This window comes from Patiria miniata, unplaced genomic scaffold, assembly GCF_015706575.1.
Source record: "Patiria miniata isolate m_02_andy unplaced genomic scaffold, ASM1570657v1 HiC_scaffold_15, whole genome shotgun sequence".
In the NCBI taxonomy this organism is placed as follows: domain Eukaryota; kingdom Metazoa; phylum Echinodermata; class Asteroidea; order Valvatida; family Asterinidae; genus Patiria; species Patiria miniata.
Window position 1 is genome coordinate 3,482,762 of NW_024037053.1, and position 19,771 is coordinate 3,502,532.

General features: G+C 42.7%; 1 protein-coding gene across 1 annotated transcript in view; it reads left to right on the forward strand.

Moving 5' to 3' along the window:
• Positions 1–411: 411 nt before the first annotated feature.
• Positions 412–19,771, forward strand: part of LOC119722457 (somatostatin receptor type 5-like) — a 36,605-nt gene continuing 17,245 nt past the window's right edge. The window contains exons 1-2 of the mRNA XM_038192585.1: positions 412–849; positions 13,932–14,579. Coding sequence (XP_038048513.1) covers positions 14,128–14,579 — 452 coding nt within the window. The 5' untranslated portion in view covers positions 412–849; positions 13,932–14,127. The remainder of the gene's footprint in view (positions 850–13,931; positions 14,580–19,771) is intronic.

Here is a 19,771-nt window from a genome sequence, read left to right on the forward strand (position 1 = left end):
TCTTTTCACAAACATTGCCACGCATTAAATAAAACATGGAGCATCAAATATGGGGCATTATTGATAATATAGAAAACAAAACTGAGGAAATGTTATTTAGTCAATAACACCTGGTCTGCAATATGGTAATATCGTCGTTCCCCACAGTTGTCAGATATGCCTATACTGAACGAAGACAGATTTCACCGTGATTTTTATGTTCCAAAGAATAAAAGTCAAATAAATCTCAGAATACTCTAAATCTGAAAATACAGCGATAGGACTGAGTAAGTAATCCCGGTTATAATTTTGACCAAAAAAACCCACTGCAAAGACATTTTCAACCCCGGAAGTGTAGACGATGATGACGTATTTTAAATCAGTGTTATAGCGCCACCAAGAGACCGTAACAGAAACAGTAAAATCCAACATGGCAGTGCACCTTTATGTCAAGTGTCAGTAGTACAACTTTATTTCAAGTGTCAGTGCATTTTCAGTTGGGAATGAAGTTAACGAGACCCTACCTTACATCAACACGGCGTCATCCGTAGCTATAGCTGGTCGTGGCTCCACCTTGGCTCCCCGTAAGGCCTATGTGAAACGAGAGATAATCACGTCGCTTGGGGAGAGCAGATTTATTCTAATCCGTGTCGCCACGCTAACAGTTTCCCCTTCCGAGTCCAAGTTTCAAGTGTTGGTGTCAAAGTACACCCGTTACAATTCGATACAGCGTGTCCAGTTTTTCGAGGAAACGATGCGCCTGATTTTACCGAGTACGGGAAATGGTATTGAACACGTTCCTGACAGTGATTGCGGTCATGGCTGTGGGAGTTTGGCTCCGTCAGGAAATGACTGCTGAAAAAGTAACTGGTAAGCTGAATCAACCAAAATACTGTTCTAGTTCTTTTCAACATAGGTTTGACACCGTTGACCTCGTCCTTTTTATTGAGGCACTATCGCGTTATTGTTATTGTAGAACTGCAGCAGTGAAGTGTAACGGTGCATGCTATTTCCTCTTACTTTGTTGTCTATATCTATGTTGTTTGGCAACAAGATATGTGTTCCATGCCTTTCTACAAACAACCACAGGACATTAAACACAGTTTAATATATATATAATTATATTCATAAATACCTAAGACAGTTTACCCATTCCTATTGGTCGAGAGGCCGGCCTGATAAAACCGTTGATGAAACACCGGATGGCTTTTCAAGTGTCACAAAAATCCTCGGTTAGACATGCGCAATACTACCAATGAGTCCGTATTTCATAGTCCTAAATCTGAACTACACCGGCACAGCTGCGTTATGCGCCACATCGCGCAGTACGCACAACGTGCGCGCCAAGCTCCCTATAAGGAGTTGTTTACGACAACTCGCAAGAGGGCCATGATATTATAATCACCCAGGTTTTATTCTTTTAAATTAGATATCAGTGCTTTTTACGGGTGTGGTATCCCGAAAAATTCATTTTTCATTTTTAGATTTCTATTGTTTTTTTTAGCTTCTTCTAAGATATTATTTTAGCTTTCCAATATAAGCCATTGCATGAACAAACATTGGGAATAATAAACGTAAAAACACGAAGCTCAAATTTAATTCAAGTAATAAAATGGGCCACTTTCTAATTTCTGTTAATAGTAAAGCATATAAATCTAAACGTGACGTACACAATGAAAACAATATTTTTTTAAAGGTCAAATATAGTGAGCGGAGTACATTTAGTAATGTTTCGTTTAAAATTACGCTTTTCTTCCTTGATTCGTCAGCTGAGAGCAATCCGTTCAATGAGTTTTCTTCTGAAGAGCACAGATTTAGAGGCTTAGAAAGAAGTTTTCTAAGCGGTCAATTCGCGGAAAAAAATTCATTAGAGTGGTCGCCAGGCTATCATTAAGTAGATTTCAGTCGTAAAACGGCTATTTAAGGCCAAAGTCCTTAAGACGCGCCTTGCGACCATTATGTCGATATGACCATTACGACCTGGTTGCATAGTAGCAATCGAGAGCGGGAGGCTAATTATATAAACTGCCCTCGATCTAAGACAATAGTTCCGTGGAGAGCGAAAACTGGGCCAATATTTTTCAGACAGAACCCGTTACCGACGGAACTTTCATAACAGACTGTACCACCGTATTTCGCAATATGGACGGACAGTACCGGTTCTCATTCGGATAAAACAGCCGCAGAATTCAATGTTTTTTTTCCTGGAGTTTCCGGCGGGACAGCTCAAAATGTAGTCTTGTCAAACTCGATGATTGGTGCTAGTAAGACATCTACACTAGTGTGCAGAAGCTCGCTAATTATTCGTGCACTCAATCTCGCAGCTTTGATTAAACGGACGATGATATCATAGGAACTATAAAAAAATACCTTTGCATTAGAATTGTGCACAATTAAAGAACAAGAATTCTTGTGGTGTAAAGAAGGCAGTCCTATCCCTCAAAAGCCGGTTGATTAACTGCCGTGTTTTCAATTTAAGTGGATTAGAAAAAAAGGTTTGCACCTTGTTTTTTTGCGTTTTGTTTAATGCCTTTCTTACTTTGTCAAATCAAGCCGTAGAGAATACTTCCTAGTGTAGGTAAGATTATACTTCAGTGGCTTGTCGAAGAACATTTCTGCAACCAAAAATAAAAAAGAGTGAAAGATTGAGAGTAAATTACTTATTGATTTGGAATGACATCAATCCACTTTTCATTACCGTGTTGATGACTCGGCGCATCTTGGGCACGCACGATAAACAGATACTTCCGCGGGACATTATTGCATTCACGGAGGCTGGAGTGGTCTCAAGATTTGTTGATTTGTCTTGGAGAGATGTATGATTTTGCCCAAATATGGGGCCTCGTAATGCAAGAAGATCCTTTGAGAGAATGACGATGATTAGAAGTGGCATATGTCGGCTGGCGCGGCCCAGATTGGATTATCAGATGTCAGAAGCCTTTGGTCTACCAACCGTGGTGATGCTGATGAGAGTTTGATAAACTCTCTCCACGTTTTTCTTTTCAAAACCAGTAAACAACATTGGCCTTAATCATGTCGCATTATGCGCCCATCACTCTGAGTATACTTGTCATTAAAACAACATTCCCCTTTATAGTATCTCCACATGTCACCCACGACCCACAAACGAAGATTCGCCAGTAGCGAATCTTTCATTAAATTTATTTCTTGCCGGTGCCGAAAGTCAATTTGTTTGGCCCCACACCGGGCCCGCGGTCGCTCTAGATTATCTTACCACGTGGACGCAGTTAGCAGACTTTGATATTGAAGTTTCAAATATTAAATCGATATGTTATCGGAGAGAAATCTGATGAGGTTTTTTTTTCTTCATCAAACTGGTATGAGTTATATGGAAAGTAAGATCAATCACTAAATACAAACTTATGAAACTGATCTGTGATCGTCATGTTCTTTGCGTTATTAGTCTTGTTCTTGGGCACACGAGTCTTAAACTCAAGTGACATTAAAAGAATTGAGCTCCTGAAAGCAAGTCCATCTGGCAATCACAACGAACCGTGCTTTAAAATGAGCAGTGCCAAGAATGCCGAGAGATATCAGTTACTTTAAAAAATAATATTGTAATATTGCATGTTTAGCGGAAAAGGTCGTTGCGAATACAAATACTACAAAGTCCAATCTGCAATAGATTGACGCGTTTCACAGCAAATCTTGAGTACTTTTTTCAGTAACTGAATGACGATTGAAACTCAACATAAAGTTCGTGTTTAAATAGAGCAAATTCAATCTGTTACGGTACTTTTGCAGTATACATTATTGTGTAGAAATTCGCCTCAGTCATAAACTTTTCATAATTTCTTAAGTTTTTTGAAAGATTTAAAAAAAAATCTTGTTACTTATAATCTAGAGCATGTAGTTTACCGTTGTGTGCCATTTTTTTTGTCCACATCACGTGCCAGTGTCACAAAGCTCAATCACCCTCAACAATACGCGACACGACACGTCGGCTGTATTTGAACAACCTATTTATCTCTAATAGGCGTCGCAAAACACTTTCACTTTGAAAACATTCGCGCGTGTCACGTGTCAATTCAGCGCATCTGTTGTGTTGACTCAGTTCCCTGCTATAGCAAATCGATATGTGTCAATACGCCACTATTTGAAACAATATAGCTCGGTGGTATTATATTTCCCGTAACAATTTCCAGAATAGCTTTGTATATTTCCAATATCTTATTCGGATAGACCCATATTAAGGTAATTTGTGGCCGGATGATTGCTCACAGGAACAGTACAGAACATTTCTGAGAGCACCGTATGGTACAATTGTTGCTAACCATTGTGCATTTTCAAGTTTTTTGTGGAAATTTGGACGTCTTCCTTCTTGTAAATTGAATGTAAATACTGCAGATGGGCAGATGTAGGCTAAGTCTACCTTACTGGTTGAAATTTGTGTGAGGTAGCAGCCGTTTTGTTTGTTATGGATCATCGAGAGTAAACGTGTAAAGAACTTTCACTTACCGTGTGCCGCGGCGTCTGCTTAAAGAACAACGCATATGGTTATTAATATGCAACATTATATTCAGAGTAGTTAGGTAAGTAAAGTCTGTCACGAGCCAATGTGGCCCATCAGGCCGGCGTTTATCTCCGGTTTCAGTAGCACGATTAATATTTCTACTCCCCTGGATGGGATGCTAGTCCATCGCAGGTTACCCCCCAGCTAATGCCAGTACCCATTTATACTCCTGGGTGGAGAGAGGCAAGTGGGATAAAGTGGCTTGCCCAAGGACACAACGTATGGCCAGCGGCAGGATTCGAACCCCTGATCATGAGTCACAAACCCTAACCATTAGGCCACACTCCCCCATATTAAGAGTATGAATATGAATAATTGTGAAAATCAGTTTTAATTAATTCTTTAAAGAAAGCATGGAGTTATTGCAATTCTTAAAATGCACATCTTTTACCATTCAGTTTTTGTTGTTGCCATTTCTATAGGGGATTATCGGGACCGGTTTGCGAATGCTAATTTACATATTCATGAGCAAAAATACTGACGTCATTTAAGGCGAAGCCTCAGTATTTACAGCTGCTTACAAATACAATTGGCATTTGGTGTGGTCAGTTCCCATTTTTGCTGTGTTTTCTTTGTTGATTTTGGACAAAACAGCTGGTCAGTAAGCAAACCGGTAAAAAATCCAACCAGGTATCTCGGTTAATAATTTGTGCAGTTCAGATGCGTAGCTACCTGTAGCCAACTATGGAAACTACACATACAAAAATACATTCATAAATACCTCAGACAGTTTAGCTATTCCTATTGGTCGAGAGCCCGTCACGTGGCCGGTCTTAAACGGATGATAAAGACATGGCTAGCTGGTCTTAAACACTTTTCCAGTGTCATAATAAAATGTGGACTCCTAAAAATCCTGTTCCTCTTTCCGTTTCATTGGTTCAACGTTCACAATCCTCACGTAGGCATGCGCAACACTACCAGCGAGTCAAAATTTTATAGTTCTAAATTCAAAACGCAACCCCCCAGGTGCGTTCTGCGCGACATCGCGCAGAACGTGCTACGCGCGCGTCAATCTCCATAAAAGGGTTGTTTACATCTTACTCGCCAGCTGAACACTCCATTATTTTGCTAGAGGGATGTTTCAAAAAGCATAAAGTGAACTTGTTGCACAAAATCGGGATTTTTTGAACGAATTATTTGATATTTGTTTTTACCGAAAAGGTATTTATGAATGGGAATAAATATGTGCTCGGTCGGTATTTATCACTCTGTTTAAGACTGCTTAGAGTCTGGGTGCTGATAATTACCCTCGCCTCCGGCTCGGGTAATTATCAGCACCCAGACTCTAAACAGCCTTAAACAGAGTGATAAAAACCTCCGGAGCACACATTTATTCCCTTATTAATGTGATACATTAATGTAATATTAATGTGATATACCCACGCATGCATGCATGCATGCATGCATGAATATATGATGTGGTGTATGGTGCCACTGATAATGAACACATTTCCCCTATAACGGGAAATTGCAACGATGTCGGTCCAAATTGTGGTCATAACGCAGATGGGTTGACACATTGTAATGATCTTGAAGAGCAGAGCCAATCAAAGATAACCTTTGTCTTAACAACTTTTGCTCGTCCCAATAGGACAAGTTGAAACCCATTTCAAGCGCTAGCAGCCGCCGTCCGTAATCATTACGGGTGAACTCATGGAAATTGGCATCTGTCTTGGCTATAGGCCGATGCTACCGATGCAGTCACACACGACTGACAACGAGGTTTTGCCTGCCCGCAATTAACGCACTAATTGCCGCCGCAATAAGCGATTAGGGCCCATTAGTCCTGACAGTAAAAACAAACACTCCCGCGGCTGAATCCCAAGACGAAAATGAACGTTATCTGTGACAGTGCAGATATCTTTCTTCTTTTTTAAAACTTTTTTTTGCTAAATACAATTAGGGGTTGTGGCTTTACTATCTTGCTGCAAGCATATGTCGATATGTAATTACACTAAACGTAATCTAGATATCTTTCAGATATGAATATTTGAAATTTTGAAGCATTCTAAAAAAAAAGGTGAAATACTAAGCTCCACAATATGCGCCACTTGTGTTGTCCGTGCTGATGCTTGTGCAAGACGTGGAGGCTGATATTTTTCGATTCCCAGTCGCTAGGACGTTCCACGCGCGAAACAAGTTTGTGTGTCTACAAACCACGGCGTCATTTCAGGTATGGCTTTTTGAGATTTCTAGCTCCCACCCCGCCCCCGCCAACCCAAACATTCTGGCTTTTAGTGAAGCTCTGTGCTCTGCATATGGAGCATCAAAATTTGGGGCCAAGGTTTAGGGTGGATCCACTGGACTCATGCAGTAAATTATCTGGAGTCTAAATGAAACCGAGGTTTGAAGAAAACGCAAGAGGTTTTTAAAGTGCGCTCGTAGGCCTGTCTAAGGCTGTAGTAACAAACTACTGAAGCATTTTATAACTGGGGTAGTGGCGTAACTGGGAGGTAGGGGATGGGGGACTGAGGGGGGGTGGCATGGGGGACACGAGGGAGGCAACACGGTTCCCCTCGCTCGAGGTAACCCTCTCCTATCCCAAACCCGTTGTGGATGACAAATCTGAGCATTTTGGGAACAAAACAAGTTCCGCCTCTGGAAATGAGGTGTCTCTAAATGTCCCTACCCTGCGAATTGGACCCCAGGCACGCCACTGGTGGTGAAGGAGGGGGTTTGCTTGTTCACACAGTAAATCGAGGACCCACACGTGCAACATCATCGATAAATCGAGGTCAGAAACCGAATCGAGGACTCCTCGGTTGGAAAAGTTTTGCAAAACCAATGAGAGCTGTTGCGAAAAAGTTTGAGTATAAACAAAGGAAAAGGGAAGAGGAACAAAAGAAAATTCTCGATTTACACCATAAACAAACGTGGGTGTGTGTGTGGGTGTGAGTTTGTTTCTGCATTCAATAGGGGACGTTGAACAAAAGAGGTTAATAGGGTCCCCAATTCCCGAGAGGTCCCCGATTTGAATTCGCGTACAAAACATATGGGAGGTCTTCCTAAAAAGTTAAGAGTATAAACAAAAGAGGGACAATAGGGGGTCCCCGATTGCAGGCGGGGGGGGGGGGTATTGGGTAAGCGGCAATTCAAGAAAAGCGATACCGTTTCGGCTGAGGACACCACCGCCTCGTTGACTTGCAAACGGATGCAACGACTCTCGCCAGCGCTTTTTTTATTCATGTATGATTAAGACATCAAGATTGGTGGTTAGCGTCATGAATAGTGCGCTCACCAAAGGGAGTGGATTCGTGGCTTATTAAACTCAAATGTTATTCACAGATGGCGTGGGGAAAAGTCCTTGATTTGTAATCCGAAAATGTAAAAGAAAATGACAATCAAGCTTTCTCGGAAGCAATTTAAATATTCCACCTACATTTATGAAAACCAAATGTGTTGACTATATATAGCTTATATTAGATTTTTGTTTAGGGAAAGATGTTTTTTTCTGTTAGCCTTAAGCTAACCGGATAAAACAGACTAGGCAGACTATGTTTTATTCCAAATCATGCATTTATATGACACGATTTTGATGAATTGACATTTGTCATTCATGCATAGCTATTATTGCCAAGAAATCTGGGCAAGGGATTTGTCTAAGACATGACAAAAGGACAATAAGTGAGGAATTAGCAAACGGGGATTATGGGCTTAAGTAAGATCAAACCAATGCTTACAAAACTGGCCTACAAACTTGGGGATGTTTTCGAGTCAACCACAAGTCCAGTCACAGGAAACAGTGGATGAACAATAAAAAAGTAATGTCTTTGTCAAAGCTCATTTGAATAGCTTGTGAGTTGAATTGGGACTAGAGGACTTGTTATGGACTTGCAGGGACCTGTGATGGACTCGAAGTTTTCTACAAATCACAATGAATATGCAACATACTTACAGCAAAAGTGCACCACGAAGACGTCAGATTTTGAAGGAGTCTTAGTTCTATTCATTCATCCCCGGCCTTGCACCGTGTCTCCAGACTCGCTCGGATGTAAAGCTTGTCCAATCCGCCACTTTCGGCTCCTGCGAATGTCATTCCCAAAAACCAGAACATCAAAGAAATCGTCAGTCATCGCCGGATTTACGACCGGTTGTATCTTGTGTCTAGCGCCTGTCTGTAATAATACACAGAGCAGGCCTGGCATGATGTGTGAGAGAGTGCTGCGCGCGAAACGCTCATGTCGATAGATGCACATATGTGATTGGTTCGGGTGACGTCACCAACTTCTAGACCTCCCCATCCCCCCAATCCAGGAGAAAAAAACGCGGGAAAACCATACGTGAATGCAATTTGCTTTGAGTAATGTGCGCCCGACGTGCTTGACGCGCAGCATTTTCAATTAATTTACTTCGTCTGTGTTGCATCTTCATTGTGACATTCTACGGACCATTGGAAATCGATGGTCGGTAACTTTGTACCGCGCCGTTTGGTACGGAGCTTGGACAAAATAACCTTAAAATCATTATTCGTTTTTAAGGGATAGAGTGTGATGTCTTTAAGAGTAGCCTCTCCCCATATCTATAGCTGTAGTATTTTTATGGTTGCTGTTGTTGGTTTGTGAGTCGTAAATCTGTTTTTAAAGTTCACTTGAATGTTTTGGTAGGATCATGCCAAAATTAGATACATGTTTAATTATTGGATTTGCACGTTTTAATACTATTATTCAACGTCGTGATTGACCTGAGGTATCACATCAAAGGGTGTTCTTCGTTACTATGATTTAGAATAAAACGTTTAGTCGTGCCTGTTAAAGCAATACCAAAGCTTTTCCTGCAGTTCCGCCTTAACGCACGTCTATGCTATGTACAAAAAAGGCTTTAATTTGTTGCAAAAATGCTCTTAAACGGGAGTGTTTTGTGTCACATAAAGGGCTAATGCAATGTAATTTTTTTCAAAAGCATTCCTTGAAAATGCACCTTTGTATCCCATTTTCAATTTTTGTTTTGCCTTTTTCAAAGGTATTTTGGTGCCTTATTGATTATGTGCTAATGCAAATATCCATATTCATGAGCAAAAGTGTGATGTCATTTAGACAAAAACCTCGATTTAAAGCTATTTCAGCACCAAAAGTTGCCGCAAAATGTGGATATTTTCCTGTTCTAAATTTTCTTTTCTGTTGTGATTCGTTGTTGTGTCGGTACATGGCAGTAAGCCAGTGAGCAAACTTTTCTCACAAATTTCAATGAGAATATTTTTTTTGGGTTCACAATTTGAACAGAAAACCACTGAACTGAACAGTGTCTTTCCTGAAATGACATCACAACAAAAAAAGGATGTCAAATAGTTTTCATACATTTAAAAGGAGTAGAAAGTTGCACAAAATGTGTTCCTCCAAGGCTCCAAAGAATTCATTTCACGGACCCTTTAATTTTAGAGTCCTCAGCCCAAGCATGAAAAATGGCAAAATAAAGCAACAGACTGAGAATGCGTGCAATTGTGATGACACTGCGCAACCGTGTCACCTTCTTCCTCTGATTACCGGGAAAATGCAATTCGATTCTCACGGTAGAAGGGCCGAATTGTTCCACGCGTGCACCAATTAGCATAAGGTATCATTGTTATATCAGTACGGGAATTCCAGCCGTAGGCACGAGGGTAATAATTGTATATCTGTAAAAACAAATTTAATTGAACAGTAGTGGACCGCGCGCACGTTGCGTCGAGACCTATTTTTAGACAACGAGCGATGTTGCATGCATTTTTTCAATCCTTAGTAAATTTTTGACCCGGAAATCATTCGATGTCCGGATGGAAATTTTGAAAGAAAATTACTCGGCTACCGTTTTAACGCCTCAGTTTGTAAGAAGATGTTCTCGGTTATCCTTGGCAAGTGAGGAATTCGTTTGCCAGTGGCTTATAGCGCGCAGTTACCGTGCGGTTGCACGGAAAGATCGTACAATGAAATTGCTGTCTTATGGGCAAAGGGTCTCGTGTTGAAAAGCATAAAGCAGGGATCATATTGGCTACTTAGATACCCAGTGCCGTTGAGATGAGGCGCTGAACACGATGAAAGACATTTTGGGGAAAAAAGGAAGATATTGATACCTTTCGTGTCTTACATATCTTGGCATGCGGGAAGAAACCTTTATGTATTTCTCTACATATATTTTTGGTGCTGGGGATGGGGTGGAGTGGGGTGGAGTGGTATGGGGGTGGGGGTGGAGTGGGGTGGGGTGGGGGTGGGGTGATGTGGGGTGGGGGTGGGGTGATGTGGGGTGGTGGGCGGGGCAGGAAATTTGAATTTAATTTTTCGAATTTAGGCTTTATTTAATTTTGACACAATCGTGGCTCTCAGTTCTAATTTAAGTGCGTGGTACATCAGGGGCGAAGCCGGGGGGGGGGGGCGGATGGGGGGGGGGGGGGTAGGTTAACAGTACCATTCTGTACCCATGTCTCTTTTTTTCACTTGCAGTACCCCCCTTATATTTTCTAAAGAGTGCCTTTTTTTAACACAAGTGCCTTTTTTACCAGCGATCTTTTACGAGTGCCCTTTTTGGAAATTTGCGCGAACGTCGGCATTTGTGCCGCCCTGAAAAGTGCAACCTATTGTCCGATTGTGCCCATGATCGTCCGGTCTGAACAGCGCCCCCATAGGAAGATGGTATCAGCCCCCCCCCCCACCCACCACACACTTTTTGATTTTACGGAGGCTAAGTGACCGTGAAAAAACAACCTGTCTAAACATTTCAGCACGGATGGAGGAGTGCCCTTTCTCACGTCTTACCCCCTGCCCCAGCCCCCTCCCACCCCAACCCCATCCCCACCCCCAATAAAAAATGACCTTGCAACGCCACTGTACATGGATGAATATGAAACTTCGGGAAAACTGAAACGTTCATTAATTATTAAGATGATGTTGAAGTGTGTTCAATCACATCAGGGTACACCATGTCCCTATGGGTCTCTTTGACGCATCCAGTGTGTTCGTCTGGCGTCACGACTCAATACGAATTGATACTTCTACAAATATGATTCGTCCCGAGTCGAAAAAGCAATTGCATCTCCTTCATGTGCTTTAATACTGTTTTGCTCCAGATGTCTTGAGTGGTATGTTGGTATGGGGCAGTGCTATGGGTTTGTGGTCTGGTTCCAATTTGATGCAGTGCTAAGCAGAAGGTCTATGTGGATGTTTATGGAGCGAGTTTATGTGCTAAGCAAAATGAATGTGAGAACTAGTTACAACTTGAGCAATATGTATCGCACGACATTTTGCCTCATGGCTGTTTTAAGCTCTGGTAGGCACTAATTGGTGGCGGTCGGTCTGATTGTCCTCAAAATTGCCCAAAAGTATGGTGTTTCACATGTGCCATCGGCGTAACATTTTCGGCGTCGCATTTTTCAGCTCTGGCAGGGATCGTTTTGATCGATTTCATGCTTATTGTGCACTCGCACTTATTTTTTGTTTTTAATTATTAATGTTTTTCTTTGCTTTGTTTTTTTCTTCAAAACTTGGCAGGTTTGTCATTTTGTTTTGGTGCTTTGAACTCTAAACCATAATTGATCACTCTGTGGATTATTGTTTCCAGTCCGGCCTTGCAACGAGTATGGTAGTGTGTCCTCAAGCAGGACGTTTTATCGTGATTTGCTTAAAATGGGTACCCGAAGAGATTGTTATGGTATGATAATCTGGTTGCCCCAAAATGGCAGCTTCGAGCTGCATACTCACCATTTTTTATAGGCCAGGCGAGCAGGGGTAATACATATTAATGTGAACTTTGATTTTCTGTACAAACGCTCATCAGATAAAATCCCTTCGAATCCCTTCGAAATCAATCTACGTTTCGTCTGTGGTGTAGCATGGGTGTTTGTATCGCATATTAATCATATTTATTTTGAAAGTTTGCTGTGAAGGTTTAACCGCACTTACGCAACTCTTGTACTTTCACCCTCTATAAGAGGTTTGCTATTACGTACAGACAGACATTTATCATTGCTCCGTCCAACACCGTCGTATTTTAAACCACAAAACCCTTCAAATAGCACTCCAAACACAGAATCTTGGACCTTCGTGTCATCTAGTGTGAAATACCAGATAACTTACAAGTTTGGCATTCCAGGAACACTAACGAATTATACATTGTTCACATTAACAAAGAAAACACCCAAAATAGACCGAGAATGTTAAACATTAAATTCAAACGTCATCGAAAGCATTTTGTTGCAAACATTGTATGTGAAAGTATTTTAACATACAGCTTGCAAAAGCTATATTAGTTGTCGTGGTTGTCCAGCTTGTGTGTGGAGGGCGTTAGGACCTCATCGAGTTGGTGAATCGCGTTGGTCAGCTAAATCGAGTTGGTTAGCTGATTTGTGTTGGTTAACTAAACCAAGTAAGTTATATCGTGTACGTTTAATCGAATTGGTTAGCTAAATCGACTTGGTTTAGCTGAATCGATTTGGTTTAGCAGAATCCAGTTGGTTAGCTCATTCGTGTTGGTGAACTAAACAAAGTTAGTTATATCGTGTAAGTTTAATCGAAGTGGTTAGCTAAATCGAGTTGGTTAGCTGATAATTCGCGTTAGTTAACTAAACCCAGTTAGTTATATCGTGCAAGTTTCATCGAGTTGGTTAGGTAAATCGAGTTGATTAATTAGCTCGAGTTGGTCTTGCCTAATCCAGGTGGTCAGTTGGTTGGCGTTGGTTACCTAAACCAAGTTATTTACATCGTTAAAGTTTACTCGAGTTGGCTGAGCAAAATGGAGTTGGTTTAGCTGAACTGAGTTGGTTAGCCGATTCGTGTTGATTAGCTAAACCAAGTTAGTCATAGCTACATCGAGCTGCTTACCTAAACCAAGTTAGTTATAGCTAAATCGAGTTGCTTAGCTGAACGAAGTCAACTTAATCGAGTTGTTTAGCTTGGCTGAATGAAGCCAGTTAACTGAATCGAGTCTGTCTGCTGAACGGATTTCATAACGAAAATCGTTTTGGTTAACCGAATTTGGATAGCTGAATCGAGTCAGTTAGCTGATTTTTTTTTGATGGGGGCATCCATGCGGAGAACGATCTGATCTTCTGGTCCCATGTTACCGAGATAATTAGATTGGGACTGAACACATTCCATTTCTTTCGGCTCAACGGGCACGGGAGAAATCTCATCCGACGCGAAATTGGATAATTGGATGCGACAGAGTAACAGATCGGTCCGATAAATTACAAACTACTTAGGGTTAATAAGTAACACCCGAATGGAAACATTTTTTTATTTTATTCCATACAAAAAGCGTCGGCGTGGTATGTGTGTCCTGTTCCGTTTGAAGGATATTACTAATCAACGACCGCAAACGAAAGTTCATGGAGATTTGGGTTCTAATTTCAGGGGATTGGATGCGGTGTTTGCCTTTGCGGCTAGCGTCCGGCTGTTGGGTGGTAAGATGGATAGCTTTTGGTATTTTCATGATTGTTATGCTTCTGTCGCAGATGCAATAGCGTCCAAGGAGGCAGTAGAAGGAAGAGGAGAGGAGCGTTCGGCTTCAGTAAGGAGGCCGGCCAGACGTTCATGACGACTTGCCTGTCGGATCGGTGCATCTCTCCCAGTGAGTATGACAGGCTGAGACGGTCTCGCCTTGTTTCCTGAGACGTTTCCACGGAGGGGTGAGCTAAAACTTTCCGCGGAATGGCGGGAGAGGAACCCAGGGCCTCCCCTTCGGGCCCCGGGGGAGAGAGTGACGCTGGCACCGCCTCCGCCGCCGGTAACTGGACCCCAGACTCGGAGTCCGCGTCTTACTCCTACAGTTCTGCCGACTACGTCCAGGAGATCGACTGGACGACCATGGGGCCGGCCACCGGGGCGTACGCTCTGATCTTCCTGCTGGGGCTGACCGGGAACGCCATGGTCATCTTCGCCGTCCATCGCTGCCGGCGGCTCCACACGGCCACCAGCCTTCTCCTGGCCAACCTGGCCCTGGCGGACCTTCTCTTGGTCCTGTTGCTGCTTCCCATCAAACTGGTGGTGGAGATTCTGGACCACTGGCCTTTGGGTGGAGCCGTGTGCCGAATCATGCCCTTCATCAGCGTCGTGTCCCCGACATGTTCCATATACACCATGACGGCCATCGCACTAGAGAGGTAAGGGCACCGAGCACCTTTCATGTCATTACTGTATGGCTGTGTCCGAATTACTTGGCTACGACTTCAAATTACACACGAGTCTACGGTAGTGGCTGCAGCCACTTCACATAGACCCGTGTGCAATTTCAAGCCGTAGCCAAGCAATTCAGACATGGCTTACCTTAGACGTAAGTGTGCTGTTTTGATGTTGGTATTATTTCTGCCGGTTGTTTGTTTTTGTTCATTATGTTGATTAATTACTGCGGCTTCCGCACCTATATGATCCATGTTGTTGGTCGTTGATACTTGTGACCGATTCTCAGATAATTTTTGTTGTCTTGGAAGTAAAATTATTTCGCTATATTTCCGGCTAAGTCAAACGCACTCGCACCACGATCACCGAGCTCGGTCAACGGGACAGTCACGGCCGTCTTTCCGGTCAAGGAATCGGTCAGCTTGACACGGTCCGACAGCTGGCATGTCCGCGTTCCACATGACCGACATCTTCGTCTCTACGTCTTCGCAATCTCCATTAGTCTCACTCTCCTTCTGACCGATCACGACCCCTCATCACGCCCGGGCACACGTGCCGATGCAATCACTACACGTTAAGTCGGACGTGAAAGAACGTCTCGTCATTACAAAGTAGCCAGCCGCGCCGATCTGGGCTTTTAAATACATCGTGGAGAAGGTGGGTGGGTGGGGGGGGGGGGGAGGGAGGCGGCCGGGCGGCGGATGATATCTTTCCTTTCTGGGCCGCGTGACGATGACGGATCTAGAACAACTGCGACCCTTAATGATTTATGAGAACCAACCTAATCGACTTGTGGAGGCAACTTGACTCATAAATGATGCAGAATATAGCAGACAGAATACGAATAAATTCCTTCCGGACGATATGCATGGTCAGTCTCAAAGTAAATAAAACAAAAAGGAATTGGAAACAATCAGTTTCTCTTCGGTTTTTTGTGTGTTGAATGTGGAAACTTTTGGGCAATGGTGTTCATACTAGCCTCATCGTATACAATGGCGCCGGATTGTCTCAATTGTGGTTATTAATGGGATGTTTATGTACGGTTTTTTTGTTTCAAATGAATTTGCATCGAGTTTTCTGTAGGCCGATGATTTTCTGTCTGCTGGCCTGAATGCCGGGTCATATTTCACGTGATTGCGATTGCGAGACCAATATGACGTCAGGAATTATCCCCTGCGAAATTCGTCAGAGCTGGAATGGTTTCAATTTCACAGCGCGAACACCCGAACCTGCCTCGACGTCACAAGTTCGCGTTTGCGTTCGCGCTCACACCGAGTAGACCATGGTCTATAATAATGTGAGCAGATTCGCTGATTAATTATGCAAGACAACCGCCTCTTGACCTCTAGATTTTGACAAAGGCTGTGGTCACGCGCTCTTAATGTTACGCGATACGCGCAAGTTTGTCTAGGTTTTATCGATCTATATGACCGGCCGTAATTGTTGTATTACAAAACAATGCATCCGAATTGACCAATCAGACAGTTAGTTCTGATTTGGGAATGAAATGACGTCACGATTTAGTAAAGCAGACTCCGATTGGCTGAGGCGCGGGATCGCATAAATCTGCATGCTTAGATATATCAGACGTTATACAGGAGACTGGGCTCCGTGGATAACGGGTGATACTCAGACTATGTATGAACCGAATTTTATAGGCAAAAATTAACGAAAATTTCCCTTTCAAATTAGTGTGTATATGCATGGCCGCCGATGTTATTGAGTAACATGTGATTCAAGCATTCTTACGTGCTGAAAAAAAATCTACCAGCTTATAAACGACGGTAATTACAGTTGAACAAATACTCGTTAATATTAGCAAGGTGTGCAGAAAGTAGTTATCGTAGAGTGATAATCTCTGTTGAGCGGATGCGAAGCCGGTAGATGCTACGGGCTGGAAGAAGCGACCGCAGGACACTGAGTAAATGATTGACAGATGAAAGTATCGACCTTTGTTTCATCAATGACTCCTCGAAAAAAAATGGAGAAAATTCTGAAAAATGAAAGCATTTTGTTTGCGTTGTGTAATAGGGTTTGTTTTAGGGGAATCCCAATTTTTGGATTGCGGTTGTGCAGATGAAACTGCGTACCAGTATGATTAAGAGCCTTTGAAAGGTGTGAAGTGTACACAACATAAACATTGGAATTTGTCATTTAACGAATTATGCGACAAAATGTTATCGGGTTCAGAGTGTGCATTTTCATTTTATTGTTCATTAACAATGAACGATAATCATTACACTTTGTGAACATAATGTGTCAAAACGAACCATCTCAAAAATAAGGAAGATATTTTAAAATGATAATTTATTTAATAATAATAATAATAATAACAACGGAGTCTTATATAGCGCACGTTTCTACCAACAATTAGGTACTCAAGGCGCTGGAAATAATGTCTATTATTATAGAAAGGTAAATAAAGTATATGAGAAATATGAGACCCATTATGTTGCACCTTTTAAGGTGCTGCGGCGCATATTGCAGCCACTGCCAGAAACACCGGGGAAAACCTCTTCTCTTAGCGATAAGTGTCACTGGGTTTTTTAAACGTGCATTACACAACACACAGGACCTACGGCTTTACGCCCCATCCGAAGGACGAAGCAATAATGGTAAAGTGCCTTGCTCAAGAGCACAATCACCATGTCCCCACGGTCAGGATTCGAACCCATGTACCACGGCACACGAATCGAACACCGTAACCATTGGACCACAGCACCCCAATTTGAAGTAAGAACCAGCTTCATTTGTTATATTTGACACTCCCGTTTGTTTTGATGTTCATCTTCAAACGGCTGCGATTTTGTTTTCGATGAGATCGGTCAGAACATTAATGATACGCACATGGTTGAAATGTAACTTGACACTCCGAACTGTGTCAAAACAGTGTCGTCAATAATGCACTATCCAGCTGATTTACGGTTCTGTGTTAGAAGGGAGGGTGTTAATGCGTGCCCAGGAAATAATTTAAAACGGGGGTCCTTCTGGGATAAAGCTGCCCCGTGTCGACATCGCGACCGATTTGGAATCCATCCGAACAAAACGGGGTCAAAGCAGACGTGACAAACGCGGTTACAAAATGACCCAGCGGCGCAGTCTCGACTATGCCGCCCGTGAATCCCCGAGCCGGGCTAGGCTCGAGACAGTTGCTGTTCACGGCATAGGTGTTATTGTGTCTGCCGTTGAGGGGAGGTAGGGAGAAACTGATGAGTGATTTGGGCTCTCCTCACAGTGTCAGGCGAAGGAGGATAGCAGGAGGAGGGAAATGGGATTAACGAGGTGTCAAAGCTAGGGTATCACCGGGTCGTGTCTTGAAGATGCTGACTCGACGATGTCTCAGTTGGCTGAGCTAAGCCGTGACAGTGTTTCCGAGAACTATAATTTCACTTCCGCCCGAGAATTGACAGACTAGCTGGTAATTTTGTGTCCGAGTTATTTTCGTCTTCGATCGCGCATGGAAACATTTTGTGCTGGTCCCAGAGGGCTGGCTTAGTGTCCTCTCTGCTCCGATATCACTGACTCTTTGATTGTCACTTGCTAAGATCGAGCTGGGTAATGCTGTTGTGTAGAATTACACCTTAAAGCCAGTAAATGGCTGTATCCTGCCTATATTGTGGAGCGGACAAGATGCACAAAAGACTTCTAATAATTACCCACTATGAATCCATAATTGAATATAAAGTATACTATGAGGCGCAATTTATGACTTTATTACGCCCTATATTTATTTGTTTCGTCCTATATTTATTTGTTTCGTCCTATTTGTTTGGTCCTACATCTGTTGTTTTTCTTCTGTAGGCCTAATTATTTGTTTCCCAATAAGGTCATAAAGGGCGCCTCATGGTTGAGAGCGCTCTGAGACAACCTTTACTATGCTTGCCTCGTGTAGTTGCATTTTATACGTAATTCATAAATACCTGAGACAGTTTACTCATTCCTATTGGTCGAGAGCCCACCACGTGGGTGGTTTCAAATTCAAACCGCCAATAAAACACCGCTGCGTTCTGCGCCACATCGAGCAGTACGGTCCGGCAGCGCGCCAATCTCTTCATAAGGAATTTTGTTGTACTACTCGAACGATGCACACACCGTAAACACAGCTAGAGTGGTGTTTCACAAAATATGAAATAAAATTGTTGAACAAAATCGTTGGAAATTTGTGAATTTTTGACTTATTTTGACTTTTTGACAGAAAGGTATTTATGAATGGGATTTTCAGCAGTAGCCATTATCCGCGTCAGGCCCCATATAGCCGGTTTTAAACGTGCTTGTTTGAAACCGGCCAAGCTCATATTAAATACCGATATGTGTATACGCGCGTGTGTGGGGGCGATCATGCATGCATATACAAATTGATTTGGGGGGACATTTTTAGAGCAACTGGTGTAAAATATACAAACCTATTTTGATGTTTGAATGAGGTTATTGGAAAATTCCAATTTCACTCGCCACCTGTGGTTCGGCATATGCTGTTTTATGGTGAACGTAAAATCACTACAACTTTGCTCGTTATGGGTTCTGTTCAACTGTAAATTGGGGAAATTTATCTCATCTGCATAGAGTTGTGTCTATGGTGTACACTGATGACGTCACACTGTACAAACAACTAGATTGATTTGACTAGACAACAGTCGAACTTGCACCCAGCTGACGCCCTCAAGGGTCAGCTGGGTGTACGTTTGACCGATTTGTAGTCAAATTTAACTATAGAGTGTTTACAGAACATGCATCGTACAAAGGAAAAGTCCAAATGCCACGGGCTGTGTGTTATCAACGCCAGTTGTCGGCATCAACAGTTTAAATAACCGAAGAGATGATACACAGCACACCCCGCAGCAACCATCCACACACATTTATCTTTTTTTTTTCCTTTCAGTTTTTCCTGCTCGACTACTCTCTAAAGCGATTCTTCATGTATACGGTATGCTCACGGTGCGCGACCTGCTCGCCTTGTCGGGTTTATGGACCCCCAGGCTGTAAAGATGAACTTTCCGATCGATGTTCAATCACCGAAAACTAATGTCCTGTTCATTTCCCCAGGGGGAGAACCCTGGCCATATTTTCGTCGAGACCTGGGATCGTCATACAATGCCAGGATGAGACTTGATTTGCCATATGTGAGCGGGGGAGGAGAGGGGGTGGGGTGGGCATCGCTATCAGATAGATAACGGCC